This window comes from Lemur catta, chromosome 4 (assembly GCF_020740605.2).
Source record: "Lemur catta isolate mLemCat1 chromosome 4, mLemCat1.pri, whole genome shotgun sequence".
Taxonomy (NCBI): Eukaryota; Metazoa; Chordata; class Mammalia; order Primates; family Lemuridae; genus Lemur; species Lemur catta.
Window position 1 is genome coordinate 90596952 of NC_059131.1, and position 24635 is coordinate 90621586.

The 24635-nt window shown below is 38.6% G+C and overlaps 1 protein-coding gene across 2 annotated transcripts in view; it reads left to right on the forward strand.

Moving 5' to 3' along the window:
- LOC123637329 (slit homolog 2 protein) overlaps positions 1 to 23957 on the forward strand; it is a 117167-nt gene extending 93210 nt beyond the window's left edge. For both annotated transcript variants that reach the window (XM_045550446.1, XM_045550447.1), the window contains 7 exons: positions 3619 to 3756; positions 3865 to 4105; positions 5424 to 5554; positions 15303 to 15457; positions 19692 to 19980; positions 20219 to 20430; positions 21499 to 23957. In XM_045550446.1, the coding sequence (XP_045406402.1) occupies positions 3619 to 3756; positions 3865 to 4105; positions 5424 to 5554; positions 15303 to 15457; positions 19692 to 19980; positions 20219 to 20430; positions 21499 to 21740 (1408 nt within the window). In that variant the 3' untranslated portion in view covers positions 21741 to 23957. The remainder of the gene's footprint in view (positions 1 to 3618; positions 3757 to 3864; positions 4106 to 5423; positions 5555 to 15302; positions 15458 to 19691; positions 19981 to 20218; positions 20431 to 21498) is intronic.
- Positions 23958 to 24635: the final 678 nt, after the last annotated feature.

Genomic DNA, 24635 nt, shown 5'->3' on the forward strand with positions numbered 1-24635 from the left:
TAAATATCTTCTATTAGTATCATTGAAATTGCACACTCTTAAAAGAGCATTTTGCTGGATTATGGAGTAACTGATTTGAAAACCTACTTTTCTCAGCATTTATTCACGAGCTTTTTCTATACCTGTATGTATAGAGTTTAGCAGAAAAAAGGTTAAGTCAGAGTGTGTGCTATTACTCCTGTCTTATAAAAATTACACATTGCGGGAAAGGTAGTTGCAGAAAGAAAATGGACTTAAAAACAAAACGGTATGAAGCTGCTAAAGAAAATCTCTACTGACAAATGTTGTTTGGACAAGTTATACTGTTACTTCAACTTCATTTTCTTATTACCAAGCTAACAGAGCTGGTTGTACTTTTCTTGCTTTATTATATACCTCATAAATCTCCTAAATTGCTTTGAGATATTTTTAGACTGTGCTATGCCATAAGCAGTATTTTCAAGCATGCATCTTACTTAGTCAGCTTTGGGGCTTTCTAAACAGTGTATCTTATATCCTTGGCTTTCTGCCTCCCTCTTTGTGCGATAATAGAGTTGAAGGAATGTGATAGGTTTTATTGATAATACAAATTTTAAGAAATTCTTATTTATATTTTTCTTTCCATTTTGAAACTCAGTCTGAGGCACAAAAGAAAGACAAAAATGTTAGTGTTAGGCATAATGTAACTCCAAGTTCTAATGGGTTTGAAAAATAGTATTTGGAGAGAAGAGAATATAAAATAGCTTTTAGGCAGCCACTGTGGTGAATGTGTGGTTCTCTTATCTTTTACTTTGATTTCTTTTTTCAGATAAATAATTCAGGGTGTTTCAAAGCATTTCTTCTTTCTTTTAATGCTTGGCACTTCAACAGCTTTGCTCACATTAACATTGATGGAAGCTTTCTTCTCAGGCCTTGTCCATCTATTTGAGAATGTATATGGCCACTTAGGGTCCATTTAACTTCGGACTTGTTGTTTACTTTGCTTTGTTATGATTTAACATTAAAACCAGCTGGCTGCAGAGCAAGCATGCTTGTGCAGTGAGCTCATTTTATTCCTTAATTCATACAAGCAGAGCTGAAAGTCTGTTTGTTACTCTTAGGGTGTATATACTCCCATTTGTTTTAATTCGTCCACTCTCGAGTAATTCTTAAATCCTGATTTTGCATTTTCAGACAAAACCCTTGGTATTCAGTAATTCCACATTCTTTTAAGTGTTTTTCATTACCCTTACTTACTTGAATCCTAATAGCTTTGAAATAGAAAAGTGGATAATTAGTACAGACTAAACCATAAATACTTTTATAGAATTACAAAGACTTACATACAGAATTATAAAAAATACCATTTATTGATTGTGCATTATATGTAAAAACTATACTGATTAGAGACAGTTTTATTTAATTTTTTAATAAACCTGTGAGGTGGAAATTATTGTATACGTGTTAAAGATGAGGAAATGAACATGTAAAGAGTTTAAGTAACTTAGAGATTGCATATACTTCATGCTAAATGACATGTGTCAGACACAGTAAGGCATAACACTGCATGATCACACTTATATGTGTAATTTTAAAAAGTAAAATTTACAGAAACAGAGAATAGAAGCGTGGTTACCAGGAGTTGGTGGGGAAGGGAATGGGGGGATGTTGATCAATGGGTGCAAACTCTCAGTTATCAGATGAATAGATTCTGGGGACCTAATGTACAGCACAGAGGCTATAGCTAATAATACTGTACTGGATACTTGAAGTTTGCAAAGAGAGCAGATTTTAAGTATTCTCATCACAAAAGTAAACAGGTAACTATGTGAGGTGATGGGTATGTTAATTACCCCATTGTGACAATGATTTCACAATGTATACCTATTATCAAAACATCATGTTGTATATCTTAAAAATATAAAATTTTTGTCAGTTATACCTCAACAAATCTGAAATAAAGTTGATTTGTTAAAAGAAAAAAAAAATAACATACACTTAAGAATGAGGCCAGGATACAAGTGCAGTTCTACATAACTGCAAAACCTGAATTCTGTGGAGCCAAACAATAGTTTCCTGGGTGTGTATATATATATATTTTTTTAAGTCCATAAACCCTCTCTTAAACCCAAAACAAAAATGGTCATGGAAGCCCAATGCATAAACTTAATAAAGCACAACAGGAGAGTGCTGGGGGAAGAGTGGAGGGTAGAGGGAGGTTTCCAGAAGCCCCCTCCCCATCTGTGGCCAGACCTATAGGGGTTCCATGGTCTCCTGTAGGTCCACAATGCAGAGTTTCAAATCCACTGCGCATGACATACTGCTTTTCTCCAGGCAATTATAAAGTCCTGGGTCCTTTGTGTCCTAAGAGATTCCAATGATCAGCAGTAGAGAAGGACAAGGTTGTTTTAAAAATTTTTTATTGATAAATAATAATTGTACATATTCATGGAGTACATGTTATATTTTGATACAATCATATAACATATAATGATCAAATCAGGGTAATTGGGACATGATTCACCTGAAACGTTTATCATTGCTTTATGTTGGGAACATTTGAAAACTTCTAGCTATTCTGAAATATAATAAATTATTGTTAACTATAGTTGCCGCATTGCACTATTGAATACTAGAACTTTTTTGAGAAGGACAGGTTTTAAAGAGAGGCCTGAGGAATTAATTATCCAGCAGCAGAGTGCAGTGATTAGAAAGGCAGGCTTTCTTGTCAGATTGTTTGGGTTTGATTCCTGGCTGTGGCACTTAGCGGGTTGAGTGTTTTGGGGCAGAGTACTTCACCTCTTCGTCCCTTAGTTTCCTCACCTGTACAGTGGGTGTGATAGTATCACCAATGTCACAAGACTGTGGAGAGGATTCAATGAATCGTACGTGCCAAGTGGGCTTAGAACAGGGCCTGGCACAGAGGAAGCACTCAGAGAATGGCAGCTGCATTATCACCCCTGGTTCTTCACCATCAGTGCGACTGAGACCCCTTCCACCCCCACACCATCACGGTGAACAGGCTGAAAAGCTGTCCATGGGTTCAGCCTTAGAAAGGAATTTTGTATCAGTTCCCCTATCCTACCGCTTTAGGTCAGCCCTGTTCTGCCATAATGATTATCTGAATTAGGATATCCCATAGTAACATGCTTACTTTTCTTGAAATTATATTTTGTTCCAATGTATCTAGTCTGTATTGGAAAATTTTTTAAAAATTGATCATTTTTAAAATATGCTTAATATTCTTAAACAATTATATAACATACCAGTTTAATCATCTCAGTGGTCAAATGAATTAGGCAGAACCGATAATAAAGGGCACCCTAGGCAAATAAATTGGGGAGAAAGAAAGGAAGAGAGGGGGGAAGGGAAGAAGGGAAGAAGGAGGAGACCCTGGTACAATAATTCTGATCTTGTTGGGATTCTGGATGCTCACTGTCATCAGAGAGATGAACTCACTGTTTCTCCCATAGATCCCAGTGAGAAATGGAATACTTTGCACAACAGTACCATTTTCTAGGCATCCATTAAATTGGGGGCTCTATAAGCCTGTTCTAAATAAGTTTTTTAAAGATAGTGCCATTGTTTCTAGATGAAATGCAAGTTTTACTTATTTTGGCTCAGCTGGGTCTGAAACCATTCACCTGCTTGTTGCAACAGATGTGACTGCACGCCAGGATACATAGGCGAGCACTGCGACATCGACTTTGACGACTGCCAAGACAACAAGTGTAGAAACGGAGCCCACTGCACCGACGCGGTGAACGGCTATACCTGCATCTGCCCTGAAGGGTACAGGTAAAAGCAGAAGTGCACATTTATATGTAGAGGGAGGCCTTACAGGTCTCAGTTCACATTGGCAATTAAGTAAAATCTCATGAACATATTTTTTTTTTTCTCCTTCAGTGGCCTGTTCTGTGAGTTTTCTCCACCCATGGTCCTCCCCCGTACCAGCCCCTGTGATAATTTTGATTGTCAGAATGGGGCTCAGTGCATCATCAGGATAAACGAGCCAATATGTCAGTGTTTGCCTGGCTACCAGGGAGAGAAGTGTGAAAAATTGGTCAGTGTGAATTTTATAAACAAAGAGTCTTATCTTCAAATTCCTTCAGCCAAGGTTCGGCCTCAGACAAACATCACACTTCAGGTAAGAGGTCCCCCTCTATCATGAACTGATCTGATCTTAAAGCAAATTCAACTTCCAAGAAAAAAACATCTGTGGCAGTTTGCGAATGATAGTATGTCTTAAACAGATGGTTAAAGACAATGACAGAAAATGCTCCTCGTGTGGAAAACTTTAGTAATTCTTTCCTTCAACATTTCTAATTTCAAAACAAAATGGAAACGAGGTATTTTTATTCACGACTTGATCCTATTGGGGGAGAACAATAAAACAGACAGCACCAAAATATGTTTGTTTTATGCTCTGGCAAAGGCATTTTATTCATTTATTTTTATGGCGCAGCAGTTCAGCCTTTGCACAGCGGAGGCTCTTAGGAAACTCGGTGCTGAGAAGAGCACAGGTGAGAGAGAACACCTGGATTAAGCCAGTACCTTTTACCTCTTCACCCAGGACCTTGAAGAACTGACATGAAATTAACAAACTCAAAGTTTAAGTCTTTCTGCCAGGTCAACTGTGTATGTTTGAGAAAGTCCTTCACACCCCTATGGAAGAGAGTGTACTAGATTGGGGTAATAAATGTAGGGTACATGGGACAAATTGGGACTATGTGTTTTTTTATCTGGTAAGCAAAATAGTTTAACATATTTTGAATTCAAATGACTTTAGCCAGTTTCCCATAGACCCCACCCTATCTTATTTCATTTCCCCTGACGCTCCAGTGAGGGGCAGGGGGTTCTTTTGAATCATGAGGAAGAGGACTCTGGGAGGCAGGTGTCCCTGCCTTCCAGTATTTGCCACACTGAATTCTTATGAAAAGTACACAGGGGTGTTTGGGCTTAAGTCTTAACTTAAAAAGGACTTTTTTGTCCTTTAAAAGACTAAAAAAGCCAAAGAGTAGGATAAAACAGAGATTTCCTCCTGCACATGGCATAACTGTAAAGAATTTATTTTTTATATGGGATATGAAAATCAATCTTGCTCAATGAAGTCATATTTCATATATTCTATAAATAAAACTCATAATAGGAGCAAAAGAGTAGGTAAGTGAAAATCTCCAGCAAAGGAAGTTCTAACACATCCAGTAGGTTTACATGCATATTGGTTATTTTTCTTTTTAAATTTCTTTCTGTATTTGTTTGCAACAAAGTAATTTAGGAACAAGTCACCTTTCAAGCAATAATTTCAGCATGCATTATTATTTTTCTCGTAGCCATAAGGAAAAAAATAAACCTTAGTAATACCTCTTCACCTCACTTAGTTTCTTTGTTTTGTTTTTGTTTTTGTGATGCAATGCGTTTGGTTGACTGCACACGGTAGTAATGCCAGGGTTGCTTCCCACTAGATTGCCACAGGTGAAGACAGTGGAATCCTCCTGTATAAGGGCGACAGAGACCATATTGCAGTAGAACTCTACCGGGGGCGTGTTCGGGCCAGCTACGACACCGGCTCTTACCCAGCTTCTGCCATTTACAGGTGAAGATCTCTGTTACGGGTAAAGGTGAAAAAAATTGTTTAATGAAGAACTGCTTCTCTATCATTTTGTAATGAGAAGGGGAGGGAATAATTTGTCTCCAGCAGGCTTTACTGAGAGATCTGGCAGGAACAGACGGCTTACTGGAGTTGGATAATTTGAGGAGAGATTTATAAGAGGGCTATGTACAAAGAGGTGGCAGGGATAGTAGAAATGAGGGATGTGTTCCCACCCATATTCCTGTAGGATTGAGGGGAGAGAGCATTTATGGAAATCCATGCTCTGAAGAGACTTTGTAGAGAGGTTTGCCTGGCAGAAGCTGGGACCTTCAATAGAAGTTTGCAGTCAGCTTTCAGGGAGGGAACTGGCTTTTGAAATATACAAACTCACTCTCCTTCCTCCCAGCAATCTCCTGCTTGTGCTCCCCATTGGCCAAACCAGATGCAAGAAAACAAGGAATCCACTGATTCCAGTAATATAGCTTGCACATGAGCTTCCCAGAGCTCAGAGCTGGGTGAAGAAGGGTGTAGGGGTCACCAGAGAAGCAAACAAAGATACCCAGGGCTGTGAGTAACTTTAAGTTGCCATTCATACAGCACACATCTACCATCTAGCACCTCTACGACATGCCAGACACTGTTCTTAGCTTTAAGGAACAAAGTCCCTGCTCTTGTGGAGCTTACAAATAATAAGCAAATGGACTCATACAATACCGTGATAGGTAATCTTGATCATTGAGTTTGGAAGTTTTCTAATGATATAATGATACTGATGATACATTGAAGATTGGAAAGGGGTGGTGTTCATGGAGCATAAATGTTGGTGTTTTGTGCATAAGACTAACCATCATAGTCCTTCTGTTGAATCTCAACACCAATTCTCTATCATCCTGCAGATAGTTACCTGGTTAATTTTCTCACATATAGAAATAACTGCCACCTTTCAAAGAAGAGGTCACAATCTAATAAGCATTCAGTTTTTCTAGGCAGGTAATATAAATGAATTAAATGGGTCAAGTGCAAGAAAAGAATGTGCTCTCACCCTTTATTCTTTAAAAGATCTAACTTTTTAGATCCATATTCTTCTATTGTAAATAGCCTTGATGTTGGCAATATAACAGAAGCGGCTGTGACTGGAATGAATTAAAAGTAAATCTTTGTCAAAGCATGATTACATCTACTCGGTTCTCCCTGAATGCTGCCATGTGAAACGGTGAGCCCAGGTTTTGCCAGACTCCTGATTTTTAAAGGAAAAGCAGAAATATATGGAATTTTGGTTAGGGGGAGGTTTGGGAAGGGTTTTTTTTGTGTGGGGGGGGGGTTGTTTTTGTCTTGTTTTTGTTTTTTTTGAGACAAGGTCTCACTCTGTCACCCAGACTAGAGTACAATGGTGTGATCATAGCTCACTGTGGCCTCAAACTCCTGGGCTCAAACGATCCTCCCACTTCACCCTACCAAGTAGATATATGCTCACGCCACTATGTCTGGCTACTTTTTAAAAATTTTTTTGTAGAGACAAGGTCTCACTATGTTGCTTAGCCTGGTCTCAAACTCCTGACCTCAAGCAATCCTCCCGGCCTCGTCCTCCCAGAATGTTGGGATTACAGGTGTGAGCCACCACACCTGGCCTATTTTTTATAATATAAAGTTTTCTCTCTTTTAAATAGCAATTCTCATTTTTTAATACCCTGTATGATGACAAAACACATCTGTAGGCCAAATACACTTGTCAATAAGTGAGCATTAATTATCACATAAAGTGGAGATATTGGCCTCTGTGTTATCTATATTCTTATATATCAATGTGCTTCAGAAGACTTCACATCTTATTTGATCCTTCATAATAATTCTGGGAAAGCAGATGCCAGTTGCAGCCTAAGTGGAATTCAGTAAGTCCTTTTGGTGGTAAGCGAACCCACTTAGGAATATTTGGAGCATGGAAACAAACAAATAATTGTTGGTTTCTAAGAGGAATACAATAGTTATTTTATCTCCAAATGGTGAAGTATTAGTGTCAACACTTTAGATATTACTAGGCTCTAAATTATATAGCCTCAGTGTGTTTCAGCACATAAAAATATTTCAGAAATTTGTGGTTCATTGTTGCTTTTTATTTTTGATTTGTTTTATGTACTGAAGCAGCATAGAGTTCTCAGAAACCTTAGCAAAGGTTTTGGGGTTGGATTATTAAAGCTAGGGTGTGCACAAAATATACTGAAAATATTTCTAGGTAATTTGTAGAAACCTAAGTGATGATATCCGGGTTAGGACTTAATATCGAGAGATTTTTTTTGAGTTTATGTTCATTGCCACTTTTGCCTAACAAACAATAGAGTGTACCCTGTGGCATAAGAGGAATATCATGTTGCACGCTCTTTATTAGAAACCAGAAGCCCATGTTTCTGCTGGCAGACTAAAGACATATTATATTAGGTCTAGGGCAAACACAGCTTTAATTTAATTCGTGCCTTTTAGTTTATGACACACCAATCAAGAAAAGCTATCACATTATTTTTCGGTAAAAGAAAAGAGACAATTATTACCAAGAATTCAGACATATAAATATGTATAATGCATTTTATTAATTTATATTATATAATATATTTTATGTTAATAAAATTAATAACTTACATCAAGGAAAAAGGGAGGAAGGATTGAGAAAAGGAAAGAGGAAAGGAAATGAAGAAATTCTCTATGTATAATATTGAAATATTTTCAAGATATATTGCTCAGTTAAAAAGAAAAAAATAAGATTAAACAGTGTCAAAGGAGATAAATATAAGTATTTGTATTTCCATATATTTGCATAAAGGAAAACTAGGCATAGAGAGGAAAGAGAGGAGTAGAAACAGGACTTCTGCATGAATGTCATATTATATCATGTTGATTTTGAGCTTTCTGAATGCCATTACCACTCAAAAATAAAATGAAATCTTACAGAATTGGGGAAAAGTAATAATACATTGCGTTATTGTTTCTATAGGATATTTTTGGTTAAAAATTTCATTTTACATGTCAGTTATTGTTTCAAATAAATCAGTATGAGGACAATTATTTTATGAAGTTATGTCTAGGCTGATAATTTGCCACCCTTCATAGTGGCTTCCTTTTAATCTAGACAAGGAGAATCTTTTTTAAAAAATTCTTAATGAGAAATACAGGCTTCTTTCTTTAGATTCAAATTTATGTCATTTTCCAAACCAGACAGCTTCTTTGGATACACAGGCAACTACTATTCAGGATTAAAACAGTAGCTAACGTAGCTTTAAGTGTATTTAAGAAAATGTAAGATGTTGTAATTATTCCTTTAGCAGTAGAAATAAAGTAGCACGCACATTTTTTCATTTTACTCTTATATCCTGACAAAAGATCTTGGCTTCCTGTAAACATGCATACTGTTGAGAGAACCAGACATACAGGCAGTGGTATAGAGCAGTTGTTTTCCAAAGTATGCATTGTAATTACCTGTAAGGCATATTAAAACACAGATTGCTGGACACCACCGCTAGTTACTGATTCAATTGATTTCAGGTAAGCCTGAGAATTTACATTTCTAACAAGTTCCAGGGTGATGCTGTGCTCCAGGGACTACACTTTGAGAAACACTTGTGTAAAAGGAATACATTTGAACTGTACTTTGACAGCTGATGGTGTGTGTCTTTTCCCATAGCTAAGTTTCAGGACATCATGCTTGATGTTTGCATTAAAATCAGCCAGGTTGGAAGTATTTCTACCACAAAAATTAGTAAATATTATAAGTTTTTGTTTTTGTTTTTGTTTTAGATAGCCAGCTGTTAAAACATTTGCCAACATCCCACTGCCTAAAAGGCTCTAACTAGTAACAACAGAGATGAAATGAGCTGCCTAACAAGGGAATGGATGTAGAATATGGCACAAATGCCCAATTTTTAGAGCACTTAGAGAATAGCATAAAGAGGAACTCAGTAATGGTCTCATGAATGAATGAATGAATGGCAGCCGAAACTTAAAGCTAATATAGGCCCTCAAACAGGGATGAAGTAATAAATTTTTATTCTAAAGCAGGCTGACAATTTGCTGTTATTCAAAGTGACTTTTTAAAATCTAGATAAGGAGAAACTATTTTTACAAAAGTTCTTAATGAAAAAATATATGTTTCTTTCTTTAGATTCAAATTAATGTCATTTTCCAAAATAGGTAGCTTCTTTAGGAACACAGTCAACTACTGTTTAAAGATGAGAACACCAGATGTTAAGGCATGGTATAGTTCTGTATTAGTATTATATCACTGTATTAGTAATTATTATTACTAATATAGAACTATATCATGCATTAAATCAGTTTCCATATTTAGGGACCTATTCAACTTCAGGTGACTTTCTCCTGCCTACTATTAGGTTTGGTGGGCTACATAGCCTCCGGATTATACAATTTACAGGCTTACCTTTCAACAAACAAACAAACAAAAAACTCAACAAGGATAGACTCTGTTCCTAAGAAGTTCAGTCTCACTGGGGAGGCAGACAGTAGACAGAAGCTATCTGGTCATTTTATTTCCAGGATAAAAATCCAGCCATTCTTGATACACCATAGGGGAAGGCACCACTATTTGCTAGCTCTATAAACTTGAGCAAGTTTCTTCACACCTTTATGCTTCGGTTTTCTCAAGCAACAACTTCAGTTGTATTTGGTTTTCACTGGAGGTTGAGAATGAATGAATCTAAAGCACCTAGCACAGCGCTTGGCACAGAGTAGGCTCACAATAATTGGTGAGATAGTGATTTATACATACTTTTCATGCTCAGATATCTCCATACTGAAAACTATTTAGTATAGTATGCACAGGAACTTCAGTGCCTCGCATCTGAATCTACAGTATGTTCAAGTGTAGAGGTCCCTTTCTACCTATTTTAGTATGCTTTATTTAAATTAATCTGTTTTAAAAGCACTGATTAAAATAAAACATTACTTGATAAACTATTTTGTAAAACTTAATTCTGAAAAACCGTCATGGGTATACATAAATACCTTTAATCCCTTCTGGCTTCCTATTGCTTTTGACTTAAAGAGACAGCCAGGGGCATTCCATACTCCACAGGTGACAGATCTTCAGCCCAGAGATACCAAAATGAGATGACCAGTTAAGTTTGTTTGGTTTCTGGTTCCTATTTCATTGCATGGAATATGCCACCAGATACTTTAAAATTTTAAGGCAAAAAACTGACACTCACATAAGCAAAAATGAACTCTTTATCTTTATGAAACTACTGAAATACCTTAGGATTTATGGTGGAGATATAAATATAAAAATGTCATTGTTAATGTTTCCTGGGTAAATAGAGTAGATAAAGAAAATCCGAGACATTTTAGAGCCCCTCTTTTCTTTTCAAGCCCCAAGAATTTAAACTTTCTGTAGCAAACCACAGGCATAGTTGGATAACTGCTTTGGTTTCATCCATGCATTTATAATCTAGAGATTCAAGAAAACAAAACAAATCTCAGGTAATGGACGACTATAGTAAAACTAAACTACATAATAATGGTAATAAATGCAATTTATGTTCCCGGTGAAAGGGCTCAAATTTAAGTGTTTCACTTATGACTTTTGTGAGTCGTGAAATATATAGTTCCTTAGGGAGTGGTGAAGGAGAGTTTATCAATACTTATTGAAACTCAAAAGGATGCTGTGCATTGCAAGTGGGTGTGTAGGCGATGACTGTGATAGACTGCAAAATCAATGATAGCTCAGGCCGTCGTCTTCCCATGGAACAACTGGTGCGTCCATCACTGCTTTCATTTTACAAGGGTATGTGGGCAGAGAATCCCTGGACATCCCTAGTTTATCTCATGCTATAGAAGACAGTGTAAAACACCAATTTATATTCTTAACTCTTACATATTCTCTTCAGGCCTCATCACACAGTATCATCTTTTAAAAAAAAAAATCTAAAAATATTAATTTAACAATACATACCTGTTAAAAGGTCAGAATGAAGTCTCACTTAATTCCAGGGAGATATAAATAGAATTAAGCTCAGTGGTAATTCCTGTTAGGTTCTGAAATAATCAGATTAGACATTTTAAACTTCTAAGGCAAGAAAAATCAAGCCAGTCGGAATCTCATTCATAATTTGAGAATCCAAATTCCATTTTCAAATCCACATACTTTATATGAATTCTCATAACCTTCAAACTCTCACAAGATTATTATGTTTTATTACAATTTAATGATTTTTAGTAAACTTACCAAGGTGTGCAACCATCACATAAAGTTCCTTGCTATAAAACTTTATCCCAGGCTATTTGGAAGGGAAATCACATATTAAAGGCTTGTTAGTGGTGAGAACAAGAACACATGTCATTTGTATGGTACTGAGTACTCTTCAGGTTGTTGATTATAAAAGGAGAGCATAAATTAAGAGCATATGAGTACACTGGAGCCAGGCAGCCTGGCTTCAGATCTGTTTAGCAACTAACAAGCTGTGTCACCTTGAGTATCCCAAGTGCCCAACTCTTGTTGTGAGGCTTAAGTGAGGGAAGACATGTGAAGTTCTTAGAACAGTACCGAGCCCATAGTATGTGCTATATATTAATAATTCCTTAATCTTACTATTTGCATTTGTCTGATGAGGTAAAAAAAGGCAGAGAAAAATTGCCTAAGGTCACAATAACCCAAGATCACACATCTAATGAGAGCTAGCACAAGCTGATGTATCTCTCAGCATTATCCTTCAGGATACTGCCACAGAAATTTCTAATTTTTTTAATAAAATGAATCTTTCAGAGTCCTTTCCTAAATATACTTTAGGCCTAACATATCTCCCTTATATTTACTTTACATATATATTATATATACATGTGTGTATATATATTTTATATAAAATCATCTACAATTTACCAGAGGCTCTGCTGAATACATAAAGGAATACAGAAATGAATAATACATGGCCCCTTCTTTAAAGTAGCTTACAATTAGCAGAGGTTTAAGATATGTACTCCCCCCAAAAATAAAATGGAACAGAGAAGGGAATAAAGAAGCAGTAGCAGTAGGTACAGTGAATTGATGATGAACCTACCTACCTCAGGTTCCCAAATGAAACACTGCACTAGGGTGTATAAAACTTTAAAGGTCGTACTTAAGTCTTTCAGTAGTACTGCATCAGATACCATCATTGTCAATGACGTGCCTATATTGATTTTCAAAGACTGACAATGTGACCAAGAATCTAACTTTAAAGGAAAATAAGGGGCCTCATCATGAATATATAATTTAATTAAGGTCAGTGTTCATAGAACATTCATATAAAACCACTTAGAGAGTTGTAAATAACCACAAAAGAAAAACAATTGGCTTCTACCTTCTTAATGGCTATCTTTATTTTAATGTTTTACTTTAAAACTTTTAGTAACTTGAACAAGCTATGCCCCAAAGAAGCTATTACATTTCTGCCAGTGTTAGCATTATCTTACAATTAATATTAAATATAAAGCTCAATTAAATTTCTTCCTGAAGAAAATTCTGAAATAGTATTGAATTATTTAAATGATGATGGTGGTCATGGTAGTGGTGTTGCTGCTGATGGTGATGGTGATACTAACATTTCAATTGGCTGTGCGATGCTTTTTTTTGAGACAGGGTCTTGTCTTGCTCTATTCCCCAGGCTGGAGTGCTGTGGCCCAATTATAACTCACTGTAACCTTGAATTCCTGGGCTCAAGTGATCCTCCTGCCTTAGCCTCCCAAGTAACTGGGACAACAGGGACAACAGGCATGCACCACCACATCCAGGCTTTTTTCTTTTTTAGAGATGGGTCTCACTATGTTGCCCAGGCTGCTCTCAAACTCCTGGCCTCAAGCAATCCTCCTGCCTCAGCCTCCAAAAGTGCTGGGATTACAGGTGTGAGCCATCACGCCCAGCCTATGCTATGCATCTTTAAAAAATCATTTCATATACAACTAAACTTAACCATAGAAAGGAGTAATATTTATTAGCATTTACTCAAGAGAAAACTGAAGTTTACTAGTAATCGAGTAACTTATCTAAGGTCAAACATTTAATAATTGCAGGACCAGGATTCAAATCCAAGTTTGTCTAACTCCAAAATATGTGTGTTTAACCACTAACAGATATTACTACGCAGCATATCTTCTTAGAAGAGAGTCCCATTTAAGGCCACTAGTAGTTGTTATGCAACTTTATTTAGAAAGTAATTTCCTAGTCTATTGTTTTGTCTGTCAATTTTAATGGTGTTAAGTGTTAGCATAATTAAATGTGCAGAAAGCAAAAATGTTGGTTGATGTATCTAACACTTTTTAAAAATTGATGGCTGAGACAGGTCCCTATACACGTGAACTCTTCTAACCACATAAGCCAAGAGAACTTCAAATGTTTTCACATTACTGCAAAATGGTTCATATTGTTATCAAATCAAAAAACTTTATATTCTTTAACAGCAAACAATGGAATATGATTAGATAGTGGTGAGAGCTATGCAGAAATTTTAATACATGTTTCTGTCATTTTCAGGCTTGACCTTTTTGCAAATTTAAAGATCAGTGCCTGGAAATTTAGGCAATTATTTCATATAGGGAATATTAGGCATTCATATTTAGGAGTAATCTATCATATGCTCCCATATCTCAAATTTGGAAACTGTTCAGTCTTTCTAGTCAGCATCCCATTATGTATGTTAGTTTTTTTAATTATCACTTTATTTTTTGAATCCAACTTCCATTATGCCATATTTTGCCTGTACAGTGAAAGGTAAATATATTCCTGACACTGCACTGTGTATTGATCCTATTTTTTCTTTGATCCTGTTTCATTGATCCTGTTTTCTTTTTTCCTGCTGTAACACCAGAGTTAGATTTGCAACCACCTTTCAAAACCACATAGTGGTTTTACTAATTGCACTCAATTTTATCTTGTTTTTCAATGTCCATTTTGCATTTACCTCAGTTTCTTAATCTTTTTTATCCATTTGATGAATTTTTGTAAGCCCCTTTAAGGTTTTTAGAAGCTGGAGGTAATAATTGTTAGAACTGGCCCTTTCAAGTTTTAGAAAAGAAACTGGAAAACCACCATCATTGCTAAATTTTCTAGATATGACTGTGTTAAGCATTTTATTTCATCTGTTATTTCCATATCTCCACTGAACATAGACTCCTTCATAGTTACATCACTTAACAAGCACCCCTCTGAACAATGCACAGAAAGTAAGAGTATTTTGTCAACTAACAAATTTCAAAAATGCAAAGATTCTACTCAGTTGGTTCTTGTTATATTTGTGTATATGTTTGATTCTGATAAGTCCTAATGTACAGTGTTATGAGAGCAAAAGCCAGGGACCCCCTAACATCATGTCTCTAGAGTATATTTGGAACAAGAACAGGTTCCTTGTCTTTTCAATACTATTTGGAGCAACAGACATTATCTTAGTAAATGGAACTTTTTTGGCATTTAAAAGCAAATGCATAAATTATCCTTTGTAATTTCTACATACTGAGGGGATGTGGCTGGATAATGATAAAATGTACTCATTTCCTCTTCTCCCCATGGGAGAACGAACATTTTGTATTCAGTGCCTGGGAAGCTGGAATTGATTGCATCTCCTTAAAAATATATTTTTTTAAAAAAAAAATCAACTGGTGGTCTTTATCTTCACTAATGTTAGATGAGTGTCTTTTCCCAAGGAGTGCTTATTGAAGTTTGTATTTTAACTCTTTTTCTTTAATGAAAAGAAGACTCAGCTAAGTTGTTTTTCCATTGTAGCGTGGAGACAATCAATGATGGAAACTTCCACATTGTGGAACTGCTTGCCCTGGATCAGAGTCTCTCTTTGTCCGTGGATGGAGGGAGTCCCAAAATCATCACCAACTTGTCAAAGCAGTCCACTCTGAATTTTGACTCTCCACTTTATGTAGGAGGTAAGCTCTTTCCAAATTTAATGGGTTCCCCAAACCTCATCATTCTCATCATGGATTAATTCTAAAGTTATGGATGCCTATTGCATCAATATTTATCATTGACCAATAGTCATCAATCATTGAAAGATGGACAACAAGGATACAACACACGGGTTTTATGGGACCATTTTGTAATCCTGGCTCAGGCTCTAACTAAATGTGTTATTGGGATAGAGAAGAACATTAACTAATATTTCTTTCATGTCTATGACACTAGGTGACTTGTACATCATATCATTTAATCTTATATTTGATATGTCTATGGAAAAAGAAAGCAGGTTAACAGACAAATCAGACAATGAAGAAAATCATGAAACAAGTTCGATGTAAACCGGGGAGGGAATGACCTCCCATCAGTTCCCATGAGGAGTCAAACCCTAGCAGCTCAATCAGATGTCACCAGGCTGGAGTTTCTGCACTACAAATTGCTAATTCATGCGGATGATAGAATAATTATCAATGAAATCCACTTAGTTAATTAATTAAATGTATAAATCGTATTGAGGTAGCAGGAAGTAGTTCTGTTAAGCTAAGATCTCAAGGTCAATGAACAAGAGAGTAGGTTGCAAAGGTAGGTTAGGGCTTGGAATAATAAAGACTCTGGACTTGATTTTTAAGCAACAGCAAGGCAGAAGAATTAATAGATGAGGGACAGAAGTATGAGCAACGTCTACAGAAGCCTAGGGAAGAGGACCCACAAAGGAGAGAGCTCCCACTCTTCCCTCTGTCTAGAGGAGGAAATACAAACTGGAGGCATAGAATTTCAAAATCCAGGCAAAAGAGCAAGAAAGCAGCTAATATTGAATTGGGATGCTTTGAATTGAATTACATCAAATTGGGTTGAATTAATGATAAAACTAACTCATTTGAAGATAAAGAAGCTAAAGCTTCTGAAGAGGTCAATGTGCCCGATTTCTTCACCATGACTGGTATTTGCATGAAGTTCCCATCATTCCCTGCAAAATAACAATTTGGGGAGGTTACATCATTATCTGCACCCCTCAAAGCCTTCTCTGAGGGCATTTTTGAAAATTGTCCTTAAGTCCAGAGCACTTCTGTTTTTGGTAATTTCAGTAGTAGAAAATCTTAACACTTTGATAGTTTTCATTGTTTTTAGAAACAGTTCAGATTCTTTGGTTCAATTCTGTAGATATGTATGGAGCACCTCCTACAAGCTTGGAACTACGTTAGTGGATACATAAAGTATACAAAGTTAAAAAGAAACTTCCGTTCTGCTCCCAGGGAAGTGGGAAATGCAGATACATCTTCAAGTAACTACAGTGCATTGTAATTAAAGGATTGCATATTGAATCTTCTCTGCAAGTCATCTGATCTAATTGCTTCATGGGAGTCACAACTTTGAGCCTCATTAAAAAAAAAAAAAAAGCCTTCCATTCCTGCCTGTACTCCAGTTAACAGGGTTGCTTTGGGATGAGTGAAGCAAGTCACAGATGTACCTGTGATTTGAGAGAAAAGAAATTATATTTATTGAGTACATGCTATGTGCCCAACACAATGCCCCTTTTACAGCCTTAATCCTGAGAGACCTTAAGAAATAGGTATTATTTTCTGTTTTATAGCCTGGAGAACAAGGTAAACAAGTCCAGTTTAGAAACAGGGATGCTCCCCAAGGAGGACTGCCCGAAGGTCATGCAACCTATGCCATGGCCCCTTGCAGAGGTATCCTCTGGCAAAATGGAGAGGCAGCTTAACCTACCCTTGGGTTATCAACTGCCGATGATACAGGCTTTACTTAACACGAAACAGTTGAATAGTCATGTTTTCCTGTATAACAGTCCCACCGGAACCTTTATTACTTAATGGACAAAAGTTAAATAAATAAAGAAGATCCGCACACAGATACCGACGCGTGCATCGCAAACCCCTTCCTAGTGGTGCTACGGGATGAAGGACGTCAGTCTTGATAGTCGGTCCCTGTATTGTCATTTTGAAGCATGTAGAGCTTAAGGCTAAAAATCGTCCACTAAGTTATCTATTAATTGACTGATTGACTGAATTCTGCCCAGGTCCATGGCATAGAGGAAAGGCTTTTAAAAAAAAAATCATGAATCTACTTCTGTTTATCAATTAAGACATAGCTCCCTGGCCAAGCACATGAAAAGGTTGACTCAGAATAGTTCTTGATTTTATGATATCCTACCGAAAGTCAAATGTAAGTGTGATGTATAAACATTTTCATTTACAAATTACTCTAATCAAAGCTGGGCCTTTTGTAATTGTTAGCTTTGGGACTAAAAGAAACACATTTACTAATTGTTTCTTTCTGCTGTGGAACTTTGCCAATCTGTATTCAGTCTTGACATGTGCACATACGTGGATTGTGCCTCCATCAAAATGAGCTATTGCAAATAGCCTGGGAAGAAATTTATTTTTAATCTCTGAAGGAAGGATCACTAATGTGTGGTCACTGAAGTCCACACCTTTATGATGGATGGATATGATGAAATTAGAAAGACTTACCCCAGAACAAGGAATTTCCTGTCACTGCTCCTCTCCTGGAAATGGTAAATTTCATCCTTATGAACCTGATCTAGAAAGAAATCAGTTTCCAAGGCCAGAGGGACATGGACTAAAAGCCTGTACTCGTGGAATTTCAAAGTCAGGATACTTATTTCAGTACCAAAGTGTGACCATGGACCACCTGCATCAGAATCACCTGAGCTGCATGTTAACATTCAGGTTTCTGCACCTCTCCCCTTCCCTACAGAATCAGAACCTCAGGATTGGGCGGGGGGTTGGGGGGGGGTGCTGGAAAGCTGCCTTTGCATATGCGTTTCTGGTGGTTCTTGTATATGACAAGCTTGGAAACAACTGCTCTGGCCCATCCACTCATGTTATAGATGAGAAGACTAAATCCCAAAGAGAAGAAATGACTGACCCAAGTGCACACAGAACCGAAAACAAAAACTTGACCTCTAACCTGCTGGTCTTCTACACCTAGCTGTCTGACTTTGGTGCCTGCTAGGACACACAGGGGGCTGCTTCTGGCGGAAAGCGGGAGGGTGGCACAAGGCAGGGCCCAGAGAGTGCTGCGGTTCTTGGCCTTTATAACAACACCACCCTGAGGAATAAGAGCCTGGGTCCTCCCCAGCCTACAACCTCCAGCCAGTAGCTCAGAGTCCAGGCACAGCCAGGGCATGAGCACCAGTGGGGAAAGTCAGCCGCCAGCCCAGAGGCCGCCAGTTCCCTCCCCTCACCCCACGGTGACCTAGATGACTGCTGCCTCCTGTGGCTGCAGTCCAGGAAGTATTTAAGGGTCTGGCTTAGGCTATGGAAAGATTCCTCAGTTTTGCCAAAATGAGGGTTACCAGATGACAGTCACTAGTGTAATGTGTATGGCCAAAGATTGCAAACACTCTGTTTTTGAAGAATGTCTTTTGTATTCCTGATTTCCTTGGACTATGAAGGCTTCACTCTCAATTAACAAGCAAAAAAAAAATGATGTGAATGAGATACTGTCCTGATGTGAATCAGGGGCAAGTGTTTCGGGCACTGACATCAGTGACTGAGCTCAAGGACGTTGCCAGTGATGAGCTGGACTAGTCGCTAACTTAGGATTCGGCAGGGCCAGGGGGGATGGTCAGTGTGAACCCAGCCCTCACCCTGTGAAACTTGGTGGACCTAACCCTGACTTCAGGGATTGAGGAGGTTTGTCTCACCCACCTGACTCTTACCTGAATTTGCTGGGTGACATTGGGCATGTCACTTGACTTCTCTGGGCCCTTATCTTTAAGATAAGGGGAAGAATTAGTCAGGGGATTAGAAACTGAGCTTTGTGGAGCTCTAGGCTTCCAGGGGTGTGGGGCCGAAGGCAGTGAGGGGGGAGCATAGAGAGGAGTGAGCACTAACCCCTCCAATCTTGCTTGTGAGCACAGCAGCTCTGCCTCTAGCTTTCATATATTTATGTATGCATGTAAAATTTTGTTTGAAACAAATTTTAACAGTTAAAGATTGACCACCAATGAACTAGGTACTTTAGTTGTGCCTTAGAATTGCTTACAGCATCTTCCAAAAACACACCTCTCTGTCTCTACTCCACGCCCCACCCCCCACCCTGCCCAGATATCCTGATACAGTAGGTGTGGGATGAGGTCCCAAGCATCAGTATTTCTGGGTAACAAATGGCTGAGGAGCCCCGAAAGAGCCTGACCTCTGACATGGTGTCCCTCCTCAGGCATGCCTGGGAAGAACAACGTGGCATCTCTGCGCCAGGCCTCCGGGCAGAATGGCACCAGCTTCCATGGCTGCATCCGGAACCTTTACATCAACAGTGAGCTGCAGGACTTCAGGAAGGTGCCCATGCAAACAGGCATTCTGCCCGGCTGTGAGCCGTGCCACAAGAAGGTGTGTGCCCACGGCACGTGCCAGCCCAGCAGCCAGGCAAGCTTCACCTGCGAGTGCCAGGAAGGATGGATGGGGCCCCTCTGTGACCAGCGCACCAATGACCCCTGTCTCGGGAATAAGTAAGTTTGTGCTGCTTGGTAGTTGAACACACACACTCAGCCCCTCAAAGCAAAACCCAAGAAAGGAAGAAAGGCAGATGGAGGAGGGGAGAGAAGGAGGGAAGAAACAAAAGAATTTAGCCCATTAGCACTCTGCCCCTCATATTTGCTCAGTCATCCTCCATTCTTACCTTACCTCCCTCCATTCTTACTTCCTCTGCCAAATGCATTCCCATTCCTGTGTTCCTCTTCCCTGTAGGTGCGTACATGGTACCTGCCTGCCCATCAACGCATTCTCCTACAGCTGTAAGTGCCTGGAGGGCCACGGGGGCGTCCTCTGTGACGAAGAGGAGGATCTGTTTAACCCCTGCCAGGCGATCAGGTGTAAGCACGGGAAATGCCGGCTCTCAGGACTTGGGCAGCCCTACTGTGAATGCATCAGCGGATACACAGGGGACAGCTGTGATCGAGGTAAGCCAGCCCAGCTGGGCACCTCCCTCTCTTGGCGAAGCAAGAGGGCCCCCCCATCTTTGAAAAGAGAGATAAACGGTGAAAAAAAACAGACGAATAATATGAGAGAATATCAGGTCTTTGCACTACTTGCAGTTGCTGCTGTTGATTTATTTTCCAGTGTTACGAAGGCACCAGATGGGAAATGTCCTAAACCTCCAGCACAGGGTTTTACACGGCCTTTAGATGTCTTCTCCCAAGTTGATGTGCTGTGAAATCCTTTCTATCTTATGGAGAAGCACGTTTACTTTCCTTGCCTCTTACCTTTACCTGCTCTTCTCATCCGTGTATATTATTAATTCATCTTTGGGCACAGAGAAGATGGGGCTAATAATTCTGCTCCAGTTTTAGTAGAAAATCACTTTTTACCTTAGAATTGACTGATTTATCACAGCAAATTTTGCGGGTGAGAAGGACGGAAACAGGCTGACTTCTTATTCCACCTTCCTCCTCGTTTGTCTGCATGATCAGAGCCCACTCTGCCTCCAGCTGGCCCGGATTCCCTGTCGTGTATCAGGGACGGGACAACAGGAACGTGCCCGTGGAAGCTTTTAGCAGATGTCTCTTTTTTGAACTCCGTACTTCTTACCAGAGTAATTTATGAAGTCAGTGGAATGTTACTTGTATTAAGTAACAGATTGGATACTATTAAACTCCAGGTCTAGTAAATTAAATTGCATACTCTCTGAAACTGCTCCCCGTGGTAAACAAAACCAGCTGTTAGTGGTGTAAAAACATAAGATATGTATTTTTCCCGTTTTTTGCAATGAAGGAAGAGATTTAAGAATCCAATTTTCTTGTCAGTGCAATAGTATTGTATTTATTGTCTACATATCTAGCATTCACTTTGCTGAAAATGAAAGACCAAAAAGAAGTATTTTTGAAAGAATAGCAGGCCGTGCCACCAGCCAAGAATATGTAGCATGTGTTGCAAGCGGGGAGCCAAAACAGCACCTCCTGATTCACGGTCACTCTGCATGATTTACAGTGACTGTCCTTAAAACGCTTGTGCTTTTTGCTCTTTTCTAGAAATCTCTTGTCGAGGGGAACGGATCAGAGATTACTACCAAAAGCAGCAGGGCTATGCCGCTTGCCAGACAACCAAGAAGGTGTCGCGGCTGGAGTGCAGAGGCGGGTGTGCAGGAGGGCAGTGCTGCGGGCCTCTGCGGAGCAAGCGGCGGAAATACGCTTTTGAGTGCACGGACGGGTCGTCTTTCGTGGACGAGGTCGAGAAGGTGGTCAAGTGCGGCTGCACGAGGTGCGCGTCCTAAACGCGCCCCTGGCAGCTCCGTCTTTGCAAAATGTTCTATGCTTCTTGACCGTGTTGGACTAATTAATAATGCTTCATAGTGGAAATATTTGAAATATATTGTAAAATACAGAACAGACTTATTTTTATTATGAGAATAAAGACTTTTTTTTTTCTGCATTTGGGGAAAAAAAAAATAAATAAATGCTTGAACTAAAGCTTCCCCCGCGCTGGAGAAGTATGAAGAAAGACCTACCTGCAGGCATTAGAACCACGGTGGGAACCGTTGCAACTCGGATCCAGCTTTGGCACATGCTGAAGACGAGCAGAAGCACATACACACACACCAGGGACAGAGGAGCTACTGTGTCCTGGGGTGACATTGCCCAGAGCGTAAAACCTGTGTGCCCTCCTGCACATCAGCGACGTTCGCTAGGACGTACCAAGCACACGTGTGTGAATGAGGATGCAGGGAAAGGAGCTCCAGAATTCACAGGTAGAACAAACAGATGAGAAATATTTCGTCCAAGATACAAAGTGTCCTAGAGATCTGAGTTCCACTCATGACAGGAAATGAAAGTGCAAAAATAAATTTTATCTTCTTTTAAATGTCAGCATGTCAGCAGAAGCAGCACACGGAAGTGTTTATCTACCGTTTTCCAGTATTAATGTTTTTGTAATGTAAATGATAAAGGAGATGATAAAGAACCAATAGATTATTGATAAATAAATTAGTAATAATATGAATTTTTTGTTTCTATGAGTTCTAAACAGCCCTATACAGTATTCAGTTTCAGTGAGAAATATTTATTGTATCAAAATACATTGTACTTAACATTTTAGGCCATCCTTTTGCTGTTTCTCGATGCTTTAATATATATTAATTTATAATTATCCTGATATTTTTGTACATTTTTCAAACTTAAAAATCAGGATTTTTTTTTTTTTTTTTTTTTTTTTGGCAATAGTACTAACATAGGGTTTTATCTTGGGATAAATGTGCTGGTCTGTTGGTGAACCTTGACATCTGGCCGTGGGTGGCACCGACCTCCTGGCCCCACTCAGGACCCCTGCATGAGTACGCAAAGTCCAAGAGAGGAAACAGAAATCTGTGTCTGAGATGGTCACTGTACAGGAAGACGTGACCCCTCTACAACACGCCCTCGCAGAAAAGAAACGGTGTATAGCAAGCGACACTAGAAAGTAGACCCTTTACAAATTAATATTTCCTTGACATTTTTTGCCCATTTATTGGAGGGTGGGGATAAAAAAGACTGTCATGTCAAGAACTGTGATTTTTTTTTTCCGAACAATAAAACTCCTTTATTACCTTAATGTTCCCATGTTAACATGTTTGCTGCTAAATTACAGTATAGAATTGATGATGATTTATAGTGGACTGTGCTCTTCCCTCATTAAAATCCCAGGGTGCCCTGTAAAGATGCAGATGTTTCTTCCCAAAAACTTTTTTTACAAAGAAAATTAGATGTACCTGTATAATTCAGTGTGCTTTGTCTTTCTCCAGACTAATATCAGTTACACTACTGATGTTTGTAAATTAAACAGATATTTACTTCATTAACAGCTTGGTGGTTTTCTTAGAAATTGCATAATAGGCCCCTCCTTAATAATTTGTTAATCAAAATGATACAGAAAGAGCAGAGAAGAAAATCGATACCTTTTTGTTGCCAGAAATTGGTTTCATTCACATATTGTTATATCTGGGGACTTTGGAATGGCCACGTGAAAGAGATGGATATAAGAACACACACTCTGCTAGAAAAAAAAAGTACATATTTAATTAATTTCTTTATTAAAATTGTAAGGTGAAGTTTAAGGTGAAATTTTTTTTGTTGTTGTTCTTCTCTGTTTCTTTTCCCCACAAATAGAACCAGATGGAAAACAACAAAAGCAGGAGTGCTTTTGCCACTCTCAGGCCAGGGCTGGTAGCAGCAGACACGCCATCTGTAACAGGGACGCAGCACTGGCTGGGTGCAATATGAATACCCACCACTAGATTTCTTTATTTCCTTGTAAGAGAAACATGCACAGAGGGACACACTCACACACACTGTGTCGTACGGACGTGGACATCCTATCTTTTATTCATTCTTGTTTAAAATGTCTTTGTTTTAATTATATAAATATTATATCACCATTGTAAAACATTTGTCTATTCCCATTGATTGCTTGTTTTTTCCAAGGGGTTTAAATCATTCATTAAACAAAGAAACATCTGTGAAGATGACGTGATTTAGATTTGTGTTTCTAGGTTTGTGTTATCTATATAGCCACTGCATTTGGGATGCTTATTATGTGCCAGGTGCTATGTGAAGCCTTTACATGAACTATCTCATTCATACCTGTAAAAGTCTGGGATTGTTGTGCTCCCCATTTTACACATGCATTGAGGGCTCCTAGACAGAGAGGTGGACCCCACCTCAGTCAGGCACTTCCGACCAGTCTCCAACAAAGTCAACAGCTCAGTAACTACTGCCTTTACTAGGGGACTTTGAAGCCTGGGATCCTCATTTCTACAGCCCAATAATTCTTCTCTATTGATTATGTAGACTTACGTAATGTAGATTAGAGACTTCACATTCATTGTTTTTGTTTTTTGAGGAAAACAAAAACTGTGAAGTCCTTGTAGCTTCCAGACTCTATTCTTTCTTCTTACTGCATATTAAGGGCACACAATAAAGTCATGGTCACCTGGGATTTGGGCTGATTTAGCAAGTTTCTTATGGGATCGTTTGCCTTGTGACTACCTTCTGTACGTGAGCCCTTCTTTGAGAAAATCCAGTAGCCAAATAATTACTAGCAAACAAGACCAATTAAAGGCAATTATTTATGTTATAAAAGGCTCCTTATCTATAAGGCATTGACCATAGGATTCCTTTAAATAGGAAACCATTCT